This window comes from Neodiprion lecontei, chromosome 2, assembly GCF_021901455.1.
Source record: "Neodiprion lecontei isolate iyNeoLeco1 chromosome 2, iyNeoLeco1.1, whole genome shotgun sequence".
In the NCBI taxonomy this organism is placed as follows: domain Eukaryota; kingdom Metazoa; phylum Arthropoda; class Insecta; order Hymenoptera; family Diprionidae; genus Neodiprion; species Neodiprion lecontei.
The window spans coordinates 44143-65172 of record NC_060261.1 but is presented as its reverse complement, the minus strand read 5'-3'; the positions used below and the strand labels follow the sequence as shown (position 1 = coordinate 65172).

Genomic DNA, 21030 nt, shown 5'->3' with positions numbered 1-21030 from the left:
ATTGTCTACATTTGTCATCTTAGTCATAATAAAAAGTACGATAAGCCGTAGATTTCTTGAAATAATCGTGATTGTCTCGGGCACCGGTGAACTTTTTATAAATAATATATAAATATATGCGTATATATTGTCGAAATGTGCTGCAGAAACGAGATGATTGTAGAAGCTTGGCGAAAACTTGTCTTAATACTGCGGAAAACTGTACTCGTGAGAAAAAATACGTTCATCTTCACGCTGCTGCAATTTCTCGTCACGATAATATTCACTCTGCAAATTCGGTTAATCTTTGAACCGCGAGCGCTTCGTTCAGAAGTAATAAATAAATTTCGAAATACCTAATATATCAACTAACATTATGCCATGGAGCGAAATTACCATTATTGCGGGTTTCCCCGTTATCTCGTAAGCTGAGCAAGCTGAGATTTTGAATTTGGAGAATCTGGAAAAAAGTTACCATCCGTGTACTTGTACGGGATACATATAGCGGGCGTGACTCAGTGCCGCTCCTTTTGCTCGGCACGTTCCGATTTCAGTTTTATAAAAAATCTGCGAATGCCGGAAACCTGCAACGATGCAAATATTTTTAGTTGAGTGTAGCGTCGCTCCTAATGCGACCCGTAATGAATTTCTGATAAAGTTCAATAATACAATGAAATGATGTTCCAGCTGAACGAACCTCTGAAGGTTGCAGAAATTTTTAACCAGATGCCGAAAGATGTGAGTTGTCGTTACACCCCAAATCACCGATTCGTGAGCGAACTAATGTCGGAAGCTGCAAAGTTGTTGAGAATCAATAGTAAGATTATCTCGACCTGGGAATATTGAAAATTCGGATTATTCATTTAATGAGCATCTTAATTGTACATAATATGCGTACACACCTACCGCATTCGCAGTTGCACCGGTTGCTGAAAACGAAGCACACGGCAAGAATACTCACGTCAAGTCGCTGTGGGCGATTTTTAACATAACCGGTGATCAACGCAACAAGCCGACGGTGTTGGATTACAAAATTCGATCTTACGATTTCAGCAGCAGTCTCTCTGCCATGTGGAATGACGAGGAGCCATCTAGAGAAGGCAAGCGTTAATTATGCATAACTCGTCCAATAGTTGTAATTTCCTTTTCGCAACGAAACGTTAAGTATTTATATTACCAATGAATCGAGGATATTGGGTCGAAGTGCGTACCCAATATACAACGAGCGAAAAGTACGTATGAAGAACTTCAAGTGCCTCGATTATATTTCAGACCCTTACATGGTCACTGGTTTCATACCGCTGCAAATCGCGATTGACGTTTCGTTTCTGAATATGTGGAACGACGGCCAGTTGTTCAATTTAAAGAACAAGGTAACGGGAAAATGGGTAATGTGCTGGCAGTGTTCGATGAAATTTGAGGTCAACGTCTTGACGAAAATTAATTTCACGTAAAATCTCCCAGTAGATTCGGATTGGGCGTTTCCCCTATCATACGCTAAACCTGTTGGTCATGCCCGTGCTTTTGGAGCCTTCGGTAACCGTTGCATACTACCTGATAATCATCGCGCTCCTATTGATACCTGCCGAAGTGTTGTATAAGGTGGTCCACGACAAGTACAAAGGTTTTCGGGTAAATACACGCTACGCGAGATACATGTGCCGCATGATGATTACTACCGCACGCAACAGTTGTATACTTATGTATAACGAATAGAACTGCGGACTCGAGTCAGGGGCGGCATGTTTTTTGAGCGGTCCTCCGACATCTAGATGTTGACCGCTCGAATATATAGACTTTTTATAATGATTCAGGACTTGATGTATGCCATGGGAATGTCGCCGAGCACTTTGTACGCAGGCTGGATGTCGTACATGTTGATGGTTGGGTTGCCTGCGGCGATAGCATCTACCATTATATTGAATCCCGTATTCGTGAACACCTATCCTCCAACTGTCTGCCTGTTTGTTATACTTTATCTGACAATGTCGACGTGCTTCATGGTTTTCGTAGGGACGTTTTTCGATGACTGTAAGTTGAAGGTTATAGGCAATAACTCACACAAAGCCCCCTGTTTTAGACAGAGCTCGACCACTCGACATAGGACAGTAGCTTTCTGAGAGCTGTGTAGACTTAATTTAGACGTACTTTACCTTAGCTCAACCTTAGTTTTAGTTACAAGTTTGCTCTTACTGTGCATATAGCTCATCTCTCTTTGAATATCCACTTTCAACCTCATTCTAGTAATTTTTCTATCTCTGAAATGTGTGTACGCTTGGCGACAATGAACCTGAGGCGGGTAATTTTTTTTTAAGCACCATAGTCGGCCGAGCGCGAAACAAACTCAACCTCAATAAACATAACACAACCCATGACCGTCGAATCTAACCTTAGAATACGTGTCAATTCAAAACACACACACAGACACACGCACACACACGCTGTTTCCCTCTTCTGTCGATTACATTTGTACTGTTATCCAATATTGCTATGGATAAATAAACACCCTACATTATTTATCGTGATGTCGGAGCGTTGTATCGTCCGGAACGTCACGGATCAATGTTTACACTTCAGATGATATGTATGCACATGCCTATGTACAGCTACGACATGCATTGTGATTCGTTTTTGTAATAATGCCGATACTGGCATGTAATATTATCTTTCAGCATTGAAAGCATGCCTCGTAGGTACTATGCTGTGGCTGGTACTGAGTTATTTATCAGTGATATTAAGCCAGAAGACAGAAAACATGAGGTACTTTATACAACTCGCAACACTGTGTCTACCGCATACCGGATTGCTCTATGGTTTGTCCAATTTTGCGGCAAGGCATGATACGAATATTGGTAAGCCCGCTCCCATTGCTGGATGCGACCGTCCGAAATGTCGGATTAAAAGCCAAGTTCGGACTTTGGCAGGGCGCTGGAGCCCTGAATAACAAGTACCGCCAGCGCTCTAAATCTCTTCCCTCGTACATAGGAGAACGCGTCGTCGGATATAATTCAAATAACACGCCAGTTTCGAGGTCGGCACCGATGGAATCAAAAGCTGTAGATTCCGAAGAAGCGATCTACTTGGTACACGGGGAGCACCGACCATCTCTTACCATGATTCTAGCGTCTTGGACGTTGCACGCATGTTTCTGGATACTATTGACACTTTATTTTGACAGCCTGAGGCCAGGTAAACTCGGGGCCGCCAGATCATGGTACTATCCGTGCGAGGTGATTCACACTTATCTACCTATACGCCCGTAATACCTGCACTCTCCAACGTAAAACAATTCTGCATATTGTCAAATGAAATAATAATTCAATTCATTGTAATTGTGTCAATCGAATATCGACGTTCGATAGCAGCTCTCACCTGGTTATAAATGATTGATAAACCGGCAAAAAAAATGTTTTTCCAGACATTTAGTTCGGGGTCAGAAAATCTCGACGTCAATAGTTACAACGGCACGACAAAGCGGTCTACCGTTGAGAAGGCGCCGACCGGTTCGGCGGTGAGTATAGTTTCGCGATCGTTATCGCGTACCTTACGCCCCGAGCGTAATACAGCTGCCGCATTGTGATATTATATATCTGTCTACCCAATATGGACCTTAACCGCAGAATTTTCCTAATTACCAATTGATGTCGCGTAACCGATCGATGTAACAACTCATTGTCGGTACTAATCTGCTACAGCCGATAATCACAATCAGGCAGATTACGAAAACGTTTGGCTCGATGAAAAATCGAGTGGCTGCAATCGATGGTATGAATATCGATTTCTACGAGGGGGAATTCCATATTATCCTTGGGCACAACGGCGCTGGGAAAAGTACTCTCCTAAAAATGATTGTAGGTACTGCATGACAATTGGTTCTCACATATTAAACGGTGATAATTTATACGCATCGAAGCGAAACCGCAAGCAAAACTTTAGACCCATAGAGTATCCATGCCGGTAGAGTGCTAATTTTCTTTTACATATGATTTTGTTGCGAAATTTTGTCCTATATCAAAAATAGATTCTGGTCACTTTCATAGTAATTTTCGGAATTCGTATTGTCGAATATAACAACAACCTTTCAGATGGTGAAATACTGGATAGCTCTGAACTTTCTTTATTGATCGTGAATCATTGAATAGATAAAATAACGCAAGATTGATGTAAATAAATACACCTCTTGCACACAAAATTAGAAAAAAATCCACCTTTACGGTCACGCTTTGTTACTTCAGTTTTAAAAATCATTACTACGTGTACATATTATGACTTACAGTAGACGTCACTATACTTGAAACTTTGCAGTCATTTATGAGTGCAAAATGTGGGACTTCGAATGCCACTTGTTTAAAAAAATCTGTCGTCTGCTTCAAAACTTGATATCATTGTTCACTGAGTTTTTTTTACACATCTCACAGTGTATTACTAACAATTGGAATTAGGAGTTTTGCAAAAAGTTCATTCAAAAATAACAATTCCGAAAACGACGAAGATACGGCATATCATTGTCTATTAATAATCCGATACAAGAACAAAAAGACAGAAAAATATCAGCACCCTTCCGATTTGTCAGAATCAGAAATTTTGCAATTCGTCATTTGACAGATGTGTAACGACTCACGGGGCTATAATTTTGCTTTAAGGCCACCATAAAAATATAATCTTCAATGCATAGATACCTATATACGAGATTTAATTAGGCCATAAATATAACGTAATATCAATTGCATAAGTATAAAAATCCGATACGAGCAGATGGATGTCTTGTATAAAACAGGTATTCACAAGCCGTCGCGGGGAGACATCTACATCCTTGGAAGGGATTATAATAGGCAGAAGGACTCGTCAAAATACCTCATCGGATACTGTCCACAAGATAATATTCTTGTCAACGATCTGACTGCCATACAACATGTTTACTTGTTCGGAATGGTATGACAGAAATATTTGAACTTGAGAGTTTTTCATCGTGCAAACGCGTGTCATTTTCTCACATGCACGCCCGCATACATGCAGCCACGCAGGCAGAATCGCGCTAACAAACATATCATGCATTTTGTGTATGAAACATGATCATTGCAATTTCGAGTATCGTACCCAATAAACATTGCTGGTAAATAAATCGTAAGAAATTCGTCGAAAAATAACGTTGTATATAGTTGAATAATCGTTCAGCACATACGTTTTTTCTCGTGAAAAATGTCCGCCCTGATACAGGTTTTTTCGACTGCGCTCATCAACGTTTTCTGTTAGTGATTATGATCCGGATATTCCACGGTTGAAGTAAACGTCGAAATTACGGTTTTCGGAAATGTAATGAAACAAGTATGAAAGAACGCAATTTAAATGTTAACGTAGACGTTTAATATATACCTGTTATAGCCACCATTTTTCGTGGTTCAAACACGTTTAATAAGCGTGTTCATTGGAAAATTTTTTTTATAATAATACACGTACTTAATGTGTGTTGATTTAACGTAAAAACGATATCCGTAAACAATTATTATACGTTTAATTGAATACACTTAATCGAGTATCACGCGGTTCCGATAAACGTGTAACAACCAACTTGAGAATATGTTTTCGGTATAATTTTTCATGTACTATATTAATGCACAAGCTGTTAAAAGCTTCTTGTATGGTCAATATGGACTTATCTCAGGGGTTAGATGATACAGCAACGCTCACATTCTTAGCTATTTCAGTAATGGTAACTTGCACCAATTAAATGATATTAATTATTTTACATCCACACCTATGTATTCTTATGAGAAATACAGGACAATTAAATGAGATAAAGCACACACCTTTGCGAAACATGATATATATTTATTATAAGGTACTTTCATCCAAGGCAACAATGACAATAGTTACATTGCACACGTATCGAAATATCCGCTTTAACAATGTATCCGAAACATAACAGTAGTTTTTTATATACCAGTTTGTCTGTATCGTTGATGCGGACATTTTATTATGCCAACGATGTAACTGTGTGAATGTTGACTGGGATGTATAAATAAACATACAGTCTTTTACATATACGCATACCTCAATTGTACAGATGTACTCACAAGAGTATAGAAGTATAGCAAATAGTAAAATTAAGTAAACATGAACAAACAAAAACTTATATCCGATACAAGAGGTTTGATAACAAATAAAACATGAAACAAAATAATCATACAACGATTATACCCTAACGAGGAAAATTGTTAACTTTCATCTCGGGACTAGGTAAAAAATCACAATCCTGACAAAGTAAAATAATAAAAGGTATTGGCACATTATTTCAACACAGAACACAGATGCTATAGAGGGCGTCTTCTAGGTACGCAGTACGCAAGTTTTAACCAATATTGGACCGCAGTTGGAGTATTAACTTTCCTGATATCACTGCTAATCCGTGAAACTTGACTGGGATGTAATATATACACAGTCTTTTACAAATACCTACATTGCATAGATCAGTTATATCGAAGGCTCACATAAACACGGACGTGCACTGGCCTCGGAAGTTGGTCAAATTAGACTGATTCACTGATCGCGTGAGCTGAGAGCCTTCGCGAACGGTGGTGGGGGGGCATTCTGGCGCGTCGTCCTCGGCTCTCAGCGTGCAGGAACCGTACGAGTTACAACACGCTGACCTAGCGAGCCAATCAGAGGCAGAAGAAGAGGCGCGAGTATTTCACGCTAGGACATTCTCGATTCTTCGCGACCGCTTGCCGTTTGACACATGCGCTCATTATACGTATATGTAACATCCATGGTACACGAGCTTCATCTACGGCCACTCGCTTTCCTAGCATGGGTTATTCCAATATATACATTATGGTATAGGAAAACGTATGTTTTACAAATAATAAAGACGCCGCGAAGGGATGCACTTATATGCTCAACTACGTAATTTCTTGGTGACCTTTGTAAAAAAATCTGTTCATCGATTTTTCAACTTTTTTTCCTATGTTGGGGAATTAACAATAACACAAGGAAAAGAATTTGAAAAAATGGAGGTAACATATTGTTCTACTTTACAATATTACGTAGAATAAAATTATCACTTCTAGTGTTATGTCACCTGAATTTTTTCATATTTTTGATGATACTTACTAGTTTATCGAATGAAAAAAAAGATTGGAAATCGAATGACCAGTTGTTTACAAAATTTAAGGTAATCAGAAAAACGTGCTGAGGAGGATAACAAAACGTTGAATTTTAGTCACTGCTAACATGAGAAAAACTTGAATATAATGATTATAGTTCCAAATTCAAACATCGCAATATGTAAGTAAATGATGTAAAAGTTGATTCCTGCCCTCACTATGTTGAAAAGGGTAGTATTCTTGGATATGAAGGTCAGAAAGGTACGAAACAAATCTTGTTTACGTTTCGGCCCGAGTAGGTATATAATTCTGTGTATCGATATGACAAGTCTATGTACGACGTAATTTTCACGTATTACATGTGATCAGTAGATCAAAAGTGTATTGACTTAATTATTAAACAATTAATGAGAACATATTGGCAAGGTATGGTAACTATACGAAACGTTAAACTTGTGTTACTGGTGAAGGAATAAAATATGTATATTAGCTGTTCATGAGACTAGAAATATAATGGATTTTACCACACGCTTATACTACGGATCTCGCTTACCACAATAAAACGTTGATGATGGAACGCAGAAATTTTGTATTTTAATACCTACAAATATACCGATTTTTAACGAATTTAAATTGACAATTGAGCTAGTAAACAAAACGTTGATTATTAGTCTAGAAACCGTTGTTTAAATGTTGTAGAAAAGCAGTGAATGAAACGTTAAGCTTGTGTTACCGGTGAAGGAATAAAACATGTATATTAACTGTTCATAAGACTAGAAATATAAACGGTTTTACCACACGTTTATACTACGAATCTCGCTTACCACAACAAAACGTTAACGATGAAACGTAGAAAATTTGTATTTTAATATCTATAAATATACCGGTTTTTAACGAATTTAAATTAGCAATTGAACTAGTAAACAAAACGTTGATTATTAGTCTAGAAACCGTTGTTTAAATGTACGTGTAATGAAAATCGTATAATATTTGTGGAGAGACAACGATTAATATTTTACTGAAAAATTACCGTATATCGAACACGGTAATATTTTCTACCTATACCATAATTATACGACCTTAACGTTTCTTCAACCACATTTTAACCGGCTCATGTTTACTGGGTATTATACGATTCTTGTGCAAGTCATGCGATTTCTACAATATGCAACGCATCTATGTTTAATGTGACTAAATTTAGCTAAAAGGGATGCCTTACAAGGATGCATTTGAAAAGGCTGAAATGATGCTTACTCAGCTGGGATTGGGCTCGAACTGGAACGACAAAGTTCAACATTTCTCGCTGGGTATGAAACGACGTGTCTGTCTGAGCATGGCCTTAATTGGGAACGCCAAGGTATATACTAACAATTGATTAGCCCAGGTTGCCAAGGATACTTTTTACTTTTTCTCATCCGGTTCATCACTATAAGTTTACAAAATAGAAAACACACATGTACCTTAATTATACACACGTATGGAAATACCTTTAATGTATTAATTGGTTCTCCGATATTTAGATCCTAGTCTTGGACGAACCCGGGTACGGCGTCGATCCTCAGAACAGGCGTAGAGTTTGGGACACGCTACTGGTGGGTGCAAACGTGTTGTAAAACTTAGTATACATTTTATAGTGTCATGGGAAACAAATATATTATAGTATGTTGAAAACGTCAAGGCGTTTAGGGAACAGCGAACCATAATAATGACAACAAATTCGATGGAAGCTGCGGACGTTTTACCGGATAGAATTGCAATTATCGCAAATGGTAAAGTCGAGTGCTATGGAACCAAAATGTATCTGAATCGACGTTTCGGTTAGTTTTTCATCATCATCATCGTCATCGGCGTCATTATTATCATTATTATTATTATTATTATTATTATTATTATTATTATTGTTATTGTTATTGTTATTACTATTGTTATTGCTATTGCTATTGTTATTGTTAATGTTATTATTATTATAAGTATTACCGGACAGAATGGATTGCTTATTTCTAAAAATTCGGCCACCTAAACAACTGAGACACGCGAGAAATAAACAAAACGAAGCTAGTTGACGTTCATCACCTAATTGTAAGATTGTAGGGTGTTTGAAGACCGCGGCGTAATTATTCAATTTTTGGAAGACCCGGACAATAATTTCTCTAATCTTATGGGTGAAACGTGAAAACAGGTGTTGCTTACCTGCTCAGTATAGTACTCGAAGAGGACTGCGACCTTGACCTTCTCACCGCTGCGATCCAGAACTTTTCTTCGGATCAGATAAAATTGCGAAGCAGATTGGGGTTAGTAATAAAGTATGACTTACCACGAAGAACTATGTTCACAAGATTGCTCAAACATCTTGAGTACAACGCTTATTCGTTGAGAATAAAGACTCTCGGATTGAGTGTTGCCAGTATTGAAGAGCAATTTCGTAGGTAAATATTTAGAAGGAACTTTAAGCCAACTCCTATTAATCCAATTCAAATAATGAGTGATTCGATTTTCATAATCTGAAATAGTCAGTTGAAAATGATATTACTAATCTCAGTCTGTATCTTTGGCTATTTCATGTGTGTGATCCAGAATAGGATTCGCGAGTCATATCAAGACGCGGCACGGTATAAACGGCTTTTACAACAGTAATGAATTCGAAATGATGATCAGAAAAAGACGGCACGAACTCCTTACTACAGGTGATACTTTATTACACCCTTGTCTAGGTACAAGCTGGGTGGATAATAATACGAGAACAGCACCCGTTTATTTTTCATTTTTTCTATCAGAGTATTTTCGCAGCCATCAGGTTCAAGTTTAAAATTCTTAGTCACCCGGAATCTACCCTTGGGATATGAATTGTAATACACGAGTACCCTACACCCTACGTACATAATAGTATTGCAATTTATTTCGGAAAAATTTGTACACACCTGCAATGCATTATCGCATCTACTGGGTATTATATTGTATTATTAAATAATATGAATCGGATACAGGCTTTGAAAAAAGTTTATTTGACGAGGAAAACAGGCTGTAATTATTTCAGCAAAGGCATGGAAGAGAATGAAAGGATGGAGGCTTTTCATGCAACAGATTGGCATTATGTTTTACAAGAAGTGTTTGCACGTATTTACGTTGTGGAATGTCTACGGTTATTCTGTAAGTTTTGTATAAACGGCACGCTGATCGCAAGCCCTAGTTACCACTATTCATGTGCTGGAATCCGTGATGTTTTCTTGTAAACTATTTTCCAGCTGCTATTTTCATTGGTCACATCTATCGTGTGTATGGAAATGGCCGGCTCAGCGAATCTCCGTATCATGACATCAAGGTAACATAATTAGGCAATACCTATCATGCACCGTAGTCTGAAAAGTATTGCCGAAAACCGAATTATTTTGTGATGATTTGTGATCATCATCACCCTTAGGCGTGTATCAATATATTTTTCGTCCCACATGATCTGCAGGGTGAACCAAGTTAACATCTCAAAATACACTGCCGCGGGTCTCGGGATTCTGCTTCACCGCAGCGATGGAAGTTCGACGGCGCTGCTCGGTGATTTGATAGATACGAGCAGGTTGTACGATTCTAACGGACAGGGTAATTATTACTACGTGTCCAACGACAGTGTCAGAGAGCTTATCACAAAGCCCACCTGGAATTCCATAGAGGTAAATTTAATGAAAATTGCGGAAATTGTTTGACGACCTGCACGACAGTAATTCATTCTACCTGCAGTGATGGAATACGTGTAGACAAGTTCATGTTCTCTAGATCAGAGAACGATATTTCTTGGGAATTGATGTGTCCGAGAAAGATGGAATAGACCTTCTGTACTCTGTAACCGCATCGCACAGTGGCCCAATTTCAGTCAATTTCCTCCACAACGCGCTGCTGAGACACAATGGCTGTAAGGAGTGTTTCATTAGAATACAAACAGAGCCAATTTTGGATTGTACGCATGTAAGAGTCTTGGAATGGTCTTCTCTTATTTCTTCGATTACTTGGAAAATTTGATGAATCGGAAACATCAACCACTTGCTTTTTTCAAACAAAATTGAAACATTAACAAAGATTGATCCTTTAGTGGCAAAGCCGTATCATCAACAGTCGTGGGATTAGAAATTGGCAAAACTTCGCTGTCATTGCGTCCCTATTTTTACTCTTGCCAAGCATTGCTTCGGCGACGACGGAATTCAGGTCCAGCTCAAAACAGTTGCAATTGAATACTATCGGAATGTCCGTTATAAAATATTGGGCTCCGATCTATGTCACAGATATTTTGATTTATTTGCTGTGTCTTTTGCCGATTGCTTTTCTCGTCCCTATCTTTTACAATGTCATCCCCGATGTCGATGGGATCGAATATGGTAAGGGTCCATGAGAAATCTATATACGAATGCCTTGCGATTCGCAATTGAAGCATCGATATGAATGAAAAACTGTTCCAATCATAGTCCGAATGCTGGTGATTTTCCTATTGTACGGGATAGCAGCGTTGCCAATGGGCTATATTATACATTTCTTTGTGAGAAGAGTTGAAATTATGTGTATACTTGTGGTAATACTGAACGTAACAATTCGTAAGTATCTATATGATGCAAGATGAAAATAATCCTCAAGTATCACTGTAAGCTTGGCGTGGCAGTGGAAGAAAAAGTGAAAATTAGGCTTGGCCAGCTGGTTCTTTGAATAATAATATCCTTAATAACAAAAAACAAAGCATAAAAAAAAAAGTGACATTTTGTTATTTCGTTCACGGCGGAGAACCCTCTCTTAACAATGATCTACTTTTCAGTTACTTTTACTAATGGAACTCTGACACATCCAATATTAACGCGAATTGTTTCAAAAACTGGAAGAGAATTGAGCGATATGTTGCTCCACATATTTCCTCAGTATACCTTGGCTTGTGCGGTCGGAAATTTCCTTTCTATACACATTTACAACTACCAATGTAGACAATTGGACAGTTGCTCCACCCCATTCTGGGCAGAAGATCCATGCTGCCGTAAGTAAGATACGTTCAATTTAAATTCTCCGATCGTATTAAGGCTACATAGTATACAAGTACAGAATGAATGTATAGTTACAGTTTCTAATTACACACACCCACATATAATACGAAATTTCGCTTTGCGAATTATTTTATTTTATTTTTTTTTGTTAATCTTATCGTAGACCTCTCATTGCCATATCCAGTTCTTTTCAATCGGACAAATTATACTCCTACAGTCGAGAAAACTGACGTGATCCGTTTCAAATTCTCACACTTGATCGCTTCGGAGCTGCAATACCCTTTCAGATATAAGTGCATCGTAATTAAATCTTGCATGCGTTGGACGGGCAATGAATGATCAATTACAAAATAATTCCAGACATCTGTCAAGCTTTCAGAGATCTCACAATACAGTTCAACGGATGATGCTCGGACTGTTTATAACCCGAAAATTGCGACAAGTGATTTTCAACTTGTTTGACTTCGTTGTAGTATATTCTTACGAATTTTATCCAACACGGTACGAAAAATGGCACTACTTGGATGCGGGGAAAAGTTACGAATTATCTGCAAAGTTCAGACAGACCGTCACCTCAGAGTAAGTATAACCAGAGGAGACACTTGTGGCGACACCGAATTGATGTTTTTGATTCCGACCAGCATTGTTCAGATCGAGGGCATTTTAATCGCGCGAAATATCGAATCAACATCATAAGTGAGGCATAAGTGAGGGTTAGCAAATTCCGGAATTTGGACCATTAGAAGTTTTAATCGTTTCGACCATTCTGGACTTTCGACTAACCAGTGTCATGGTCTGTCTGAACTTTGATCATTAAGAATTTCGACCAGTGCCCCACCACAGTGCATAACACATCTAACGTTGGCGATTTGGTATAAAAACATAGCTTCCGAATGACTTTTTATAAAATTTTCTTGAAAAAAAAAAAAAACGAGACGGCATAGTCTGAACGACTAATTAAAAGCTGGCAAATTATAAAAAATATACAATTGAAATGAAACTTGAATTGCTCCGCAGATGTTTGCGGAGATAAAGGCTGTTTTCGGCCGCTGAGTACCATGCGGACGAAATTGATTCATCATTCTGTAATGCTTGACATCGCCATATTGTCACTGGAAACTATTATGCTTATAACAATGGTAATGTTTATCGAGTCTTCGTACAAAGCGAGAATCCAAAAATGGTTCGACGGGCGGTGCTACCCGGCTGCGATACATGAAACTGTTAAGGAACCGTATGTTCTTTGTGAAAAAGAACGAGCAGATGAGTTCATGCGTGGTAAAGTTGAAGAATATAAGAAAAATAGAAATGTCACAGCTGGCATGATTTATTCGAATGCTTTCAGATTGCCTATGCATACCTATAACGTAACTTAAATTTATAGATTATAAATCAGGCGAAACGGACGTCTCGTCCGATGTAACGTTATCGGTTCAAAGTCTAGCAAAGAAATTCGGCAGAAAGGCAGTGGTTCGAGGAATCAGTTTTAATGCAAGTAATCCGTCATTGTTACGATCAGTGTATGTCACGTACGTCTAACGGTATATTTGGCGGAATTCGATGTTGCAACTTTTATGAAATGAAAATGAACGGTATGCTGCAGGTATACAAAAACGATTGTCTCGGATTACTCGGAATGACGGGGTCTGGCAAGTCAACGATATTTAAAATTTTGAGTGGGGAAGTACTACCGACAAGTGGTAAAGCGGTTATCAAGAACTACGATTTAACGAAGGAGAAGCACTTGGTAAGTTTTTAATTTTTGCTACCAATGTGAAGCTAACCGAGCTGAAGTTATCATTGTTTTCGATAATACATAATGAATACCATAAACTGACATAAAAATGATCAAGTTCGCTGGCATGATTGGATACTGTCCCCAAATCGGAGGGTTGAATAAATTCATGACTGCCAGACAAAACTTACGCTTACACGCAACTCTTCGTGGCGTACCCCCGGACCGAGTACGAGACGAAGTGGACAAATGGCTCGATGTGTTTGGTAGATGCCTCCAATCTTTTTTTTTTTTTTTTTGTTTTACGTATTTCATCGTCCGAAGACTAACCCAACTTGACATGTATGCTCGTAGATCTTTTGGATTATGAAAATATCAGAGTAATGCATTGTCCTTGGGGTATACGGAAGAAAATTTGTATCCTGCAGAGTTTAATCGGCAATTTGCCTGTTGTTCTGTTGGACGAACCGACTTCGGGATTAGACGCAATCGCAAGGCAGGTTGTATGCGATTCGCTACACCTCATCCGTGAAATGGGCAGGTCTTTATTGGTCACTACGCAAAGGTGCAGTTTCTTTATCCCTACAGTTCTATTCTTTACAAACGGAGAGCCAGTGACAGTCAGACATAGGTTACAATATTGAGCTTAAGATATCAACGTTTGGGTGTTACGAACCTTGCGCCACGCGTGCTTCGGCAGGTGACAGGTTGGACTCTTCGGACGTGTTTGGCTTTTAGAATAATATCGCTAAACAACCGTCCGAATAACATGTATAAAATTCAGATTTAATACCGTAACGTAAATGACACCGTTATTGTTTATGATGTGAAATATGCCTGGTAATTGTCGATTCTATTTTATAATGCTATCCCATTGAACATGTCAAGAAATTAGGTTTGATATCATAACAGGCTGCTCAAACATTTTTATGCCCACCTTCAGCAGTTGTTATCTGCCAAAGTCCGCGTGACTCAAGGTTCGTAACACCCAAAGTTCTTATCTACTGTGCACCTGTGCACGGACGTCAAAAATCTAAGGCCTAACACTGCAACGCATTATATGTCTGGCGGTCGCTGGCTCTTGGACTATTATATCCTTACTGTTTATTATACTCCTTATACATGGTGATTTATTCGTTGCTGAACACTAGTACGACGAAGGTAGCCGTTTAACCAGGCACCCGCATAAGCGGCTTTCTCACCCGGATCTCATCCTCAGCAACGAATAAATGACTCTGTATGTGTAAGTGTTTCCGAGGAAATATGATTAGTAGATACGTGCACAATCTATATATTTCAGCATGGAAGAAGCAGAAACCCTTTGCTTTAGAATAGGAATATTGGTCAACGGACAATTTGTCGTGTTTGGGAGTAGCGAGCAGCTCAAGCATCAACACGGCGATTATTTTACACTGAATATTGCTATACCGGCAACGCTCAATCAAAAGACGATTCAAGATATTAAAGGCTTTACAGAGAAAATTTTCACCGATGTTAACTTCAAGAGCTTCCATGCTGCAAGTTCTTTCTATACCTAATACCACACATATTTCACACTGTTGGGGCCGTTTTACCCGTTGAATGATGAATATAATGACTAAATAAAACAACTAGCTGCAATAGAAGTATTATAGTGTTCTATAAAGAAATTGATGCAAAGCACCTAACTCGCCTTCCACTCTCCATTCAACGCGTTCCAATTGGCAGTATAGTAAACTTTTTTATCTTCATTTTCAGGGTATATTGAAGTATGCAATCAATGCGAGCGCAGAAAAGTATAGTGTGATATTTGAAAGGCTTGAGAAGCTGAAAGCCAGATATCCTGAAATATCTGACAGTTCTGTTAGTCAAACAACAATGGAACATGTGTTTTTGTCGCTGTGCGAAAAATATCAAGACGAAAGAAATGCAGAAAAAAAAATCGATGTGTGTTGAACGAATTATAAGTAAACTGCAATCGCGTCATCAAGACCTTCGGACGGATTTGTCGTAAAGTTGAATGCACGGGAAAGAAGAACGCCTATCTACAAGAACTTGATCACGTTGCGGTCCAGAGATCATATACGGTAGATTCTAATTGTTTATCCGAGGTAATGTGGGCAGAGGACGTCTCGGATGTGCGTTGAATCTCGGATAATGCGAAAAACATGTATGAATCGTGACACTGTAAAAAAATACATCTAAACGTGGGCACCAGCTTGTGAGTTCAGTTTCATTTGAGTTTTCCTGTGTTATACAATACGAGTTCACACCTCAGTTAACGCAGAGTGCTCCTATGAGTCGGATGCCATGCGTAACGCGGAGCTTCAGTCAATCGAATGCCGCATAAACGAGGTTCTACCGTATTGCCCATGGGTTAAGGCGGGCTTATACGAAAACTCAGCTACATTCAATTTCAAGATCTGTACGATTCGATCCGCAACGGGCAGGCACAACATGATATCGCGCGACCGCCACCATTAGACATCGTTACTAATAGGCAGCTGCCAACTTTTTTTTCACTTCGGCATCGCAGGTTCATCATTTTGCCAGGTCCGGTATATCGTTATTATCTGAGATATGTTTAACGATCAATATGCAACTATTGTGCGATTCAGCATGTAGGCGATCTACTGCAGGGTGTGCCAGTAATGTCATCCGTTTGAAATTTGTGGCATTGGTATTCGCCCATTGAAAAATTACGTGAATGAAAATCACCCCAAAAAAATGATTGACAATGATAAGTAATTGTATGAATAAAACGGCTCACATTGTTCTAAATCGATACATTTTTATTATAACTTTCTAGTGTCGGTTGATGCCTTATAATTTGAGAAGGGCAAAAAGCATTATGGTAATAGAAAAACCGGGCAGGTCTGCAGCCCCCCACCCAGGTAACTTTTGAATTTTTCTTGGAGGATATTGTTTGATGCACGCCTACCAGTGGTTGCACAGGTATATATGTTGTATGTGTGCTCGGGTCTGATTTTGACGTGATAACGTCACGTCTTATAAATCGATGAACACCGGTTGCACGCACGAAAAAGTGTCACGTTCCACCTGAGCCTGAGCGCGCAAGCGAGAGCGCGGAACAAGCGATAGAGAGGCACGATCGGCCCAAAAGCGTCGCGGCGTCGGCCTGTACCACGGTCTTACATACAGGTCTGGTAACTCCGGCACTTTTGAGTGGTAGGGGGTGTCACCGTTAATGAGGCACACGGTCTTGTTTCCTATCTATTCGGTAGGGGCGCCATTGGCCCGGGGTATGTTAGATATAGATATATACCGATAAGATGACCTGCTCATCGAAGTTTTTGACAGTTCATAACTCAGTGTAAAGTGTGTAAACGGTGGACCTTCTCCACAAGATCTCAAACTGTCTCAAAAGTTGTGAGCTCTCGCTTGATGTTTATGGATTTTATTGACTTAAACATTTGAGGATTCCGTTAAAATAAAACAATTATCACGCCCGCCATGGAATGCTAGTAAACATCTCAATCATTTTTTATTCGCATCTTTCTTCATTTTTGAGTGTTATTCAGGATTGTTGATGTCGAAAAATCAGCTGTTCGGATCTGATTTATGATTGGCTCACACCGAGGGGGCAGCGCTGCAGACGGCGAAGACGAGAACCACGGTTTTGCCTTATTATCCGAGTCATTCCCCACCCTACTAGTTACCAGACCGGAATGTAAGACCGTGGCCTGTACACATTTATCTCTCTTCTCGCGTGACGTCAGAGCTAGCAATTCGAATAGTTCTGCTACTTGAACGCCGCCAGAAGAACGGAACGCAGTTCGCAGTTGACTGCCTGACGTTACGGTCGGCAGTACTGGAAGTATATATATTTCGGAATAAATCCCTAGTGTTTTCACTAGTCTATTCCGTTAGACCCGACCAATAAAATAATGGTATTAAATTCAACTTTGAACGTCTAGGGAGTGCCGTAAGTGCTTAGACAGTCCGTACTTAGACATCACGAAATGTGAAAATGCAAGCCAGTTCAGCAGCGCCTTAAACGGTGTTATATACCCAACGGCCAATAAAAGAAAATAAAAAGTATCGAGGTTACTTTCTTTTGTTAAGTCCTTAGAATTTACCCATTTATCTCTGGTTCTGGGTTCAGTAGTTGTTGGCGTTCGACTTTTCTACGAAATATTAAAATACATGGAAAAACACTTATAAGCCTTGATGTACGAAAAACCCCAACGCAATGAGCTTGGTTAATCTGTCTGTAAATACTCAGCCGCCTGGTGCGTATTAAAATTTAGATCTCGAACGAATATATTCGCGGTATTGAGGTTATTCTACATCTGGCATGTGATTCTAGGTCTTCTTCGAGGTTCTTGGTTGAAAAGGTGCCCAGATTCGGAAAATGGTATGTTTTATTTCCTCGTTTTTATTAGAAACATTCAAATTGTCTCCAGCGTGCCCAAGGACCGTTACAGAACATCAATCAGTCAACTGTCTGTGAATCAATATTGTTTCCTCTGAAATTAGAGGACGACAACGGTGAGGGAATTCCTTCAAAGGTTCCACGTTATTCGTGGTATGTTACACTGGAGAGCGAATCACCACAACCAACTGACGAGGATGACGAGTCTGTGTATAGTGTCCAAGATAAAGAAACAGGTTAGTACGGAGAATTTGCCTTTCCGTTGAATTGATAAGTTTTTCGTAATTCATGCAATCGAAAGTGTGCACCTGTTGTTGCAGTCCGCACAGTTGAAACAAAACACGAATGTCTCGACAGGGTGATGAACAATAGGATTTTCTAAATTTCATCAATGTTCTTTAATCATTGCTACAGATTACGTCACCGACACTTCTGACACTTCAACGCACACTTGGGTCAGTAGCACTGACGGCGGCGATTTGGCCCTTCATGTAGAGTACGAAGTTGCCTCACTCTCCGAAGATCCCAATCCATTTGACAACAACACGTCGTCGTCTGACGTATCTGTACGTATTAAGAACAATGGTCCAATACTGTAGATCTCAAGAATGGTCTATTGACGGAGTATTTTGAAACTTTTTATACCCGATACAATCACTGAATATATTCCGAGTTCCATATAAAGCTAAACGAAAGTCCACTCGGATAGAATTGGTATTAATATGTTCACTGATATTAATTCCATTCTGCGGTTTACATTCCCCACTGGGTAATGAATAAGTAATTTTGCATCCTATAAAGATCCATACTTCAATCCTGTGAGGGGGATGTTGGATTAAACGATTACTATTGGAATATTTGACAGGATATCGTGGCTATGGGTGTACTGACATTCTGCGACTCTGACCTTGGTTTAGCGGATGACAGCAACGATTCCCGAAGCTCGGTTGACAGCGAGATTGGGACAGCTGACTACTGGACTTGCGTCCAGTGTAATACAAAGAATAACAATCCCTTATTTCGTTACTGCGAAAAATGCTATCAGGTACAAACCTCACATTTTCATGAGCCACCCTGGCAACTGTCTCATAACAGAGAAAAGTACTGCAACTTTCGGCCACTTATGGTGGGGTTACAACCGTTAGCTGGCCTTGTGGGATCCCAGATGATCCCACTCTCATTCATCGAACGCTCATACTAATTTTAAACCAATCAGAATAAAGAAAAAAATTTTTTTATCTAAACAACTTGTATTATCTTTTGAGAAAACAGTTTGAAGACTGGTAATTTTTACAAGTGCTAGCCAAGGGTTAATCATGAGGTTGGGCAAGGTACTGGCAAGGTAGATGCAGGGCGGAATGCGGTGCGTAGCTGGATTTATATGTAATTTATAAAGCATCCACACAATATGGGTGCATTTCGTTTTAAAAAATCTTTGTGGCATTGTTTTATTTGGAGATGCGGAAGTTTATAGAGAAATGGGTAGTCGCTATTAGACTTCTTTATCTTGCAGCTATTCAGCAATTATTTTGCAACTCAGGCTGTTGCTATGGTAGCCTGTGGTACAACTAGAACCATAGTGTTCCCATCTTCTATGCGCTACTTTTTATGTCACAATCAGGGTTGTCACTTCATCTGTAAGACCTGGAATAGCCAGGGAATTTTGTTCTACCCGACAAAATTATGGAGAACCCAGGGAATATTTTCAATTCCCAGATGAATTATAATTTGAAAATCAAATTCTTGTATCATTTTATATATTATAGTTTTCGCAAAATACTTAGCATGCCTGTATATGCGTGATCAGTTTCATATGAAAAACTTGAACGCGATTGTGGTACAGAAGACTTTGAAATAAACAAAATGTAACACGTAATGGAAGATTAAAATTGTGGATTTGGAAGTTCTGAAAAAGTCAGTGAAGTTTAAGATGCAAAATGGGTAGCATCTTGCATCCTCGTTATGATAACTTTTCAAATTCGTTTGTGAATTTTCAGATACGAAAAAATTTTTTTCCCCCACGACCAAAGTGGAGGAAAAGCAGACGTCAACTCCAGTCATGCAAAGATAGCCTGAACAAGAATTTATCCGAACAAGGGTCGTTCAAGCAGGAATTAAGCAGTGTAGACTCGGGTCTCGGTTCAAGCCAGGATGGCAAATGTTCCCCGATGCTAGATGTGGAGTTGGATGAGACAACGATACCAAGCAAGACATGTGTCACATCATCATCATCATTGCCAATGTCACCTTCTAAGCTTGGACAATCTGGGGATACGGCTGACTCTGGATTCAAAATTGATCGACCAGCAGCTGTTGATACCTGCCCTTCCTCGATTTCCCAGGACATTTTGAACGAGTCAGAATACACGACTGGTAGCATGTTGGTGAACAATGGTAACAACGATAGACCTAACGATGAAACAGTGAATAGGAATATACCATGGATGATGAACCGAGACCCCAAGTATCGTGATAAAATTATCGTTGAGACGCACTCAACGCTGGGCGAAACAGAGAGTAAGTTGTGCATTACATGTACAGCAGCTCCCAAAAACGGTGCATTTGTTCACGGAGCTGTAACCCACATTTGTTGTTGTTATCGTTGCGCAGTGAAAGTGTGGTCTAAGACAAAACGCTGCCCAATTTGTAATCGAAAAGTTACCAACGTGCTTAAAGCATTTTACACTTGAATACACATACAGGAGACTGGGAAGAAAACACAGGGAATAAAAAAAAAAGTACCAGTGACACGATTTGTTACTCATGTTTCTCCAGCGCTCAGTCTTCTATCGTCTTCATCCTTCCACCTATTATCCCTTCACCTCGTGA

General features: G+C 39.3%; 2 protein-coding genes across 4 annotated transcripts in view; both read left to right on the top strand.

Annotated features, from left to right (window-relative positions):
• LOC107223342 (phosphatidylinositol 4-phosphate 5-kinase type-1 beta) overlaps positions 1–15776 on the top strand; it is a 62501-nt gene extending 46725 nt beyond the window's left edge. Inside the window, exons 18-22 of one of the 3 annotated variants that reach the window (XM_046730194.1) lie at positions 13695–13838; positions 13945–14092; positions 14181–14391; positions 15127–15343; positions 15564–15776. In XM_046730194.1, coding sequence (XP_046586150.1) covers positions 13695–13838; positions 13945–14092; positions 14181–14391; positions 15127–15343; positions 15564–15761 — 918 coding nt within the window. In that variant the 3' untranslated portion in view covers positions 15762–15776. Of the gene's footprint in view, positions 1–666; positions 841–13694; positions 13839–13944; positions 14093–14180; positions 14392–15126; positions 15344–15563 lie in introns of those variants that run through there. The other 2 variants (XM_046730196.1, XM_046730197.1) reach the window with 2 other exon arrangements.
• A 1826-nt stretch (positions 15777–17602) lies between these two features.
• LOC107223350 (E3 ubiquitin-protein ligase Mdm2) lies at positions 17603–20949 on the top strand. The gene is made up of 6 exons (XM_015663011.2): positions 17603–18058; positions 18136–18183; positions 18306–18437; positions 18616–18767; positions 19067–19246; positions 20199–20949. Exons 1-6 carry the CDS (start codon positions 18019–18021, stop codon positions 20889–20891), a joined length of 1245 nt encoding a protein of 414 aa, XP_015518497.1. The 5' UTR covers positions 17603–18018; the 3' UTR covers positions 20892–20949.
• The last annotated feature ends 81 nt before the right edge of the window (positions 20950–21030 follow it).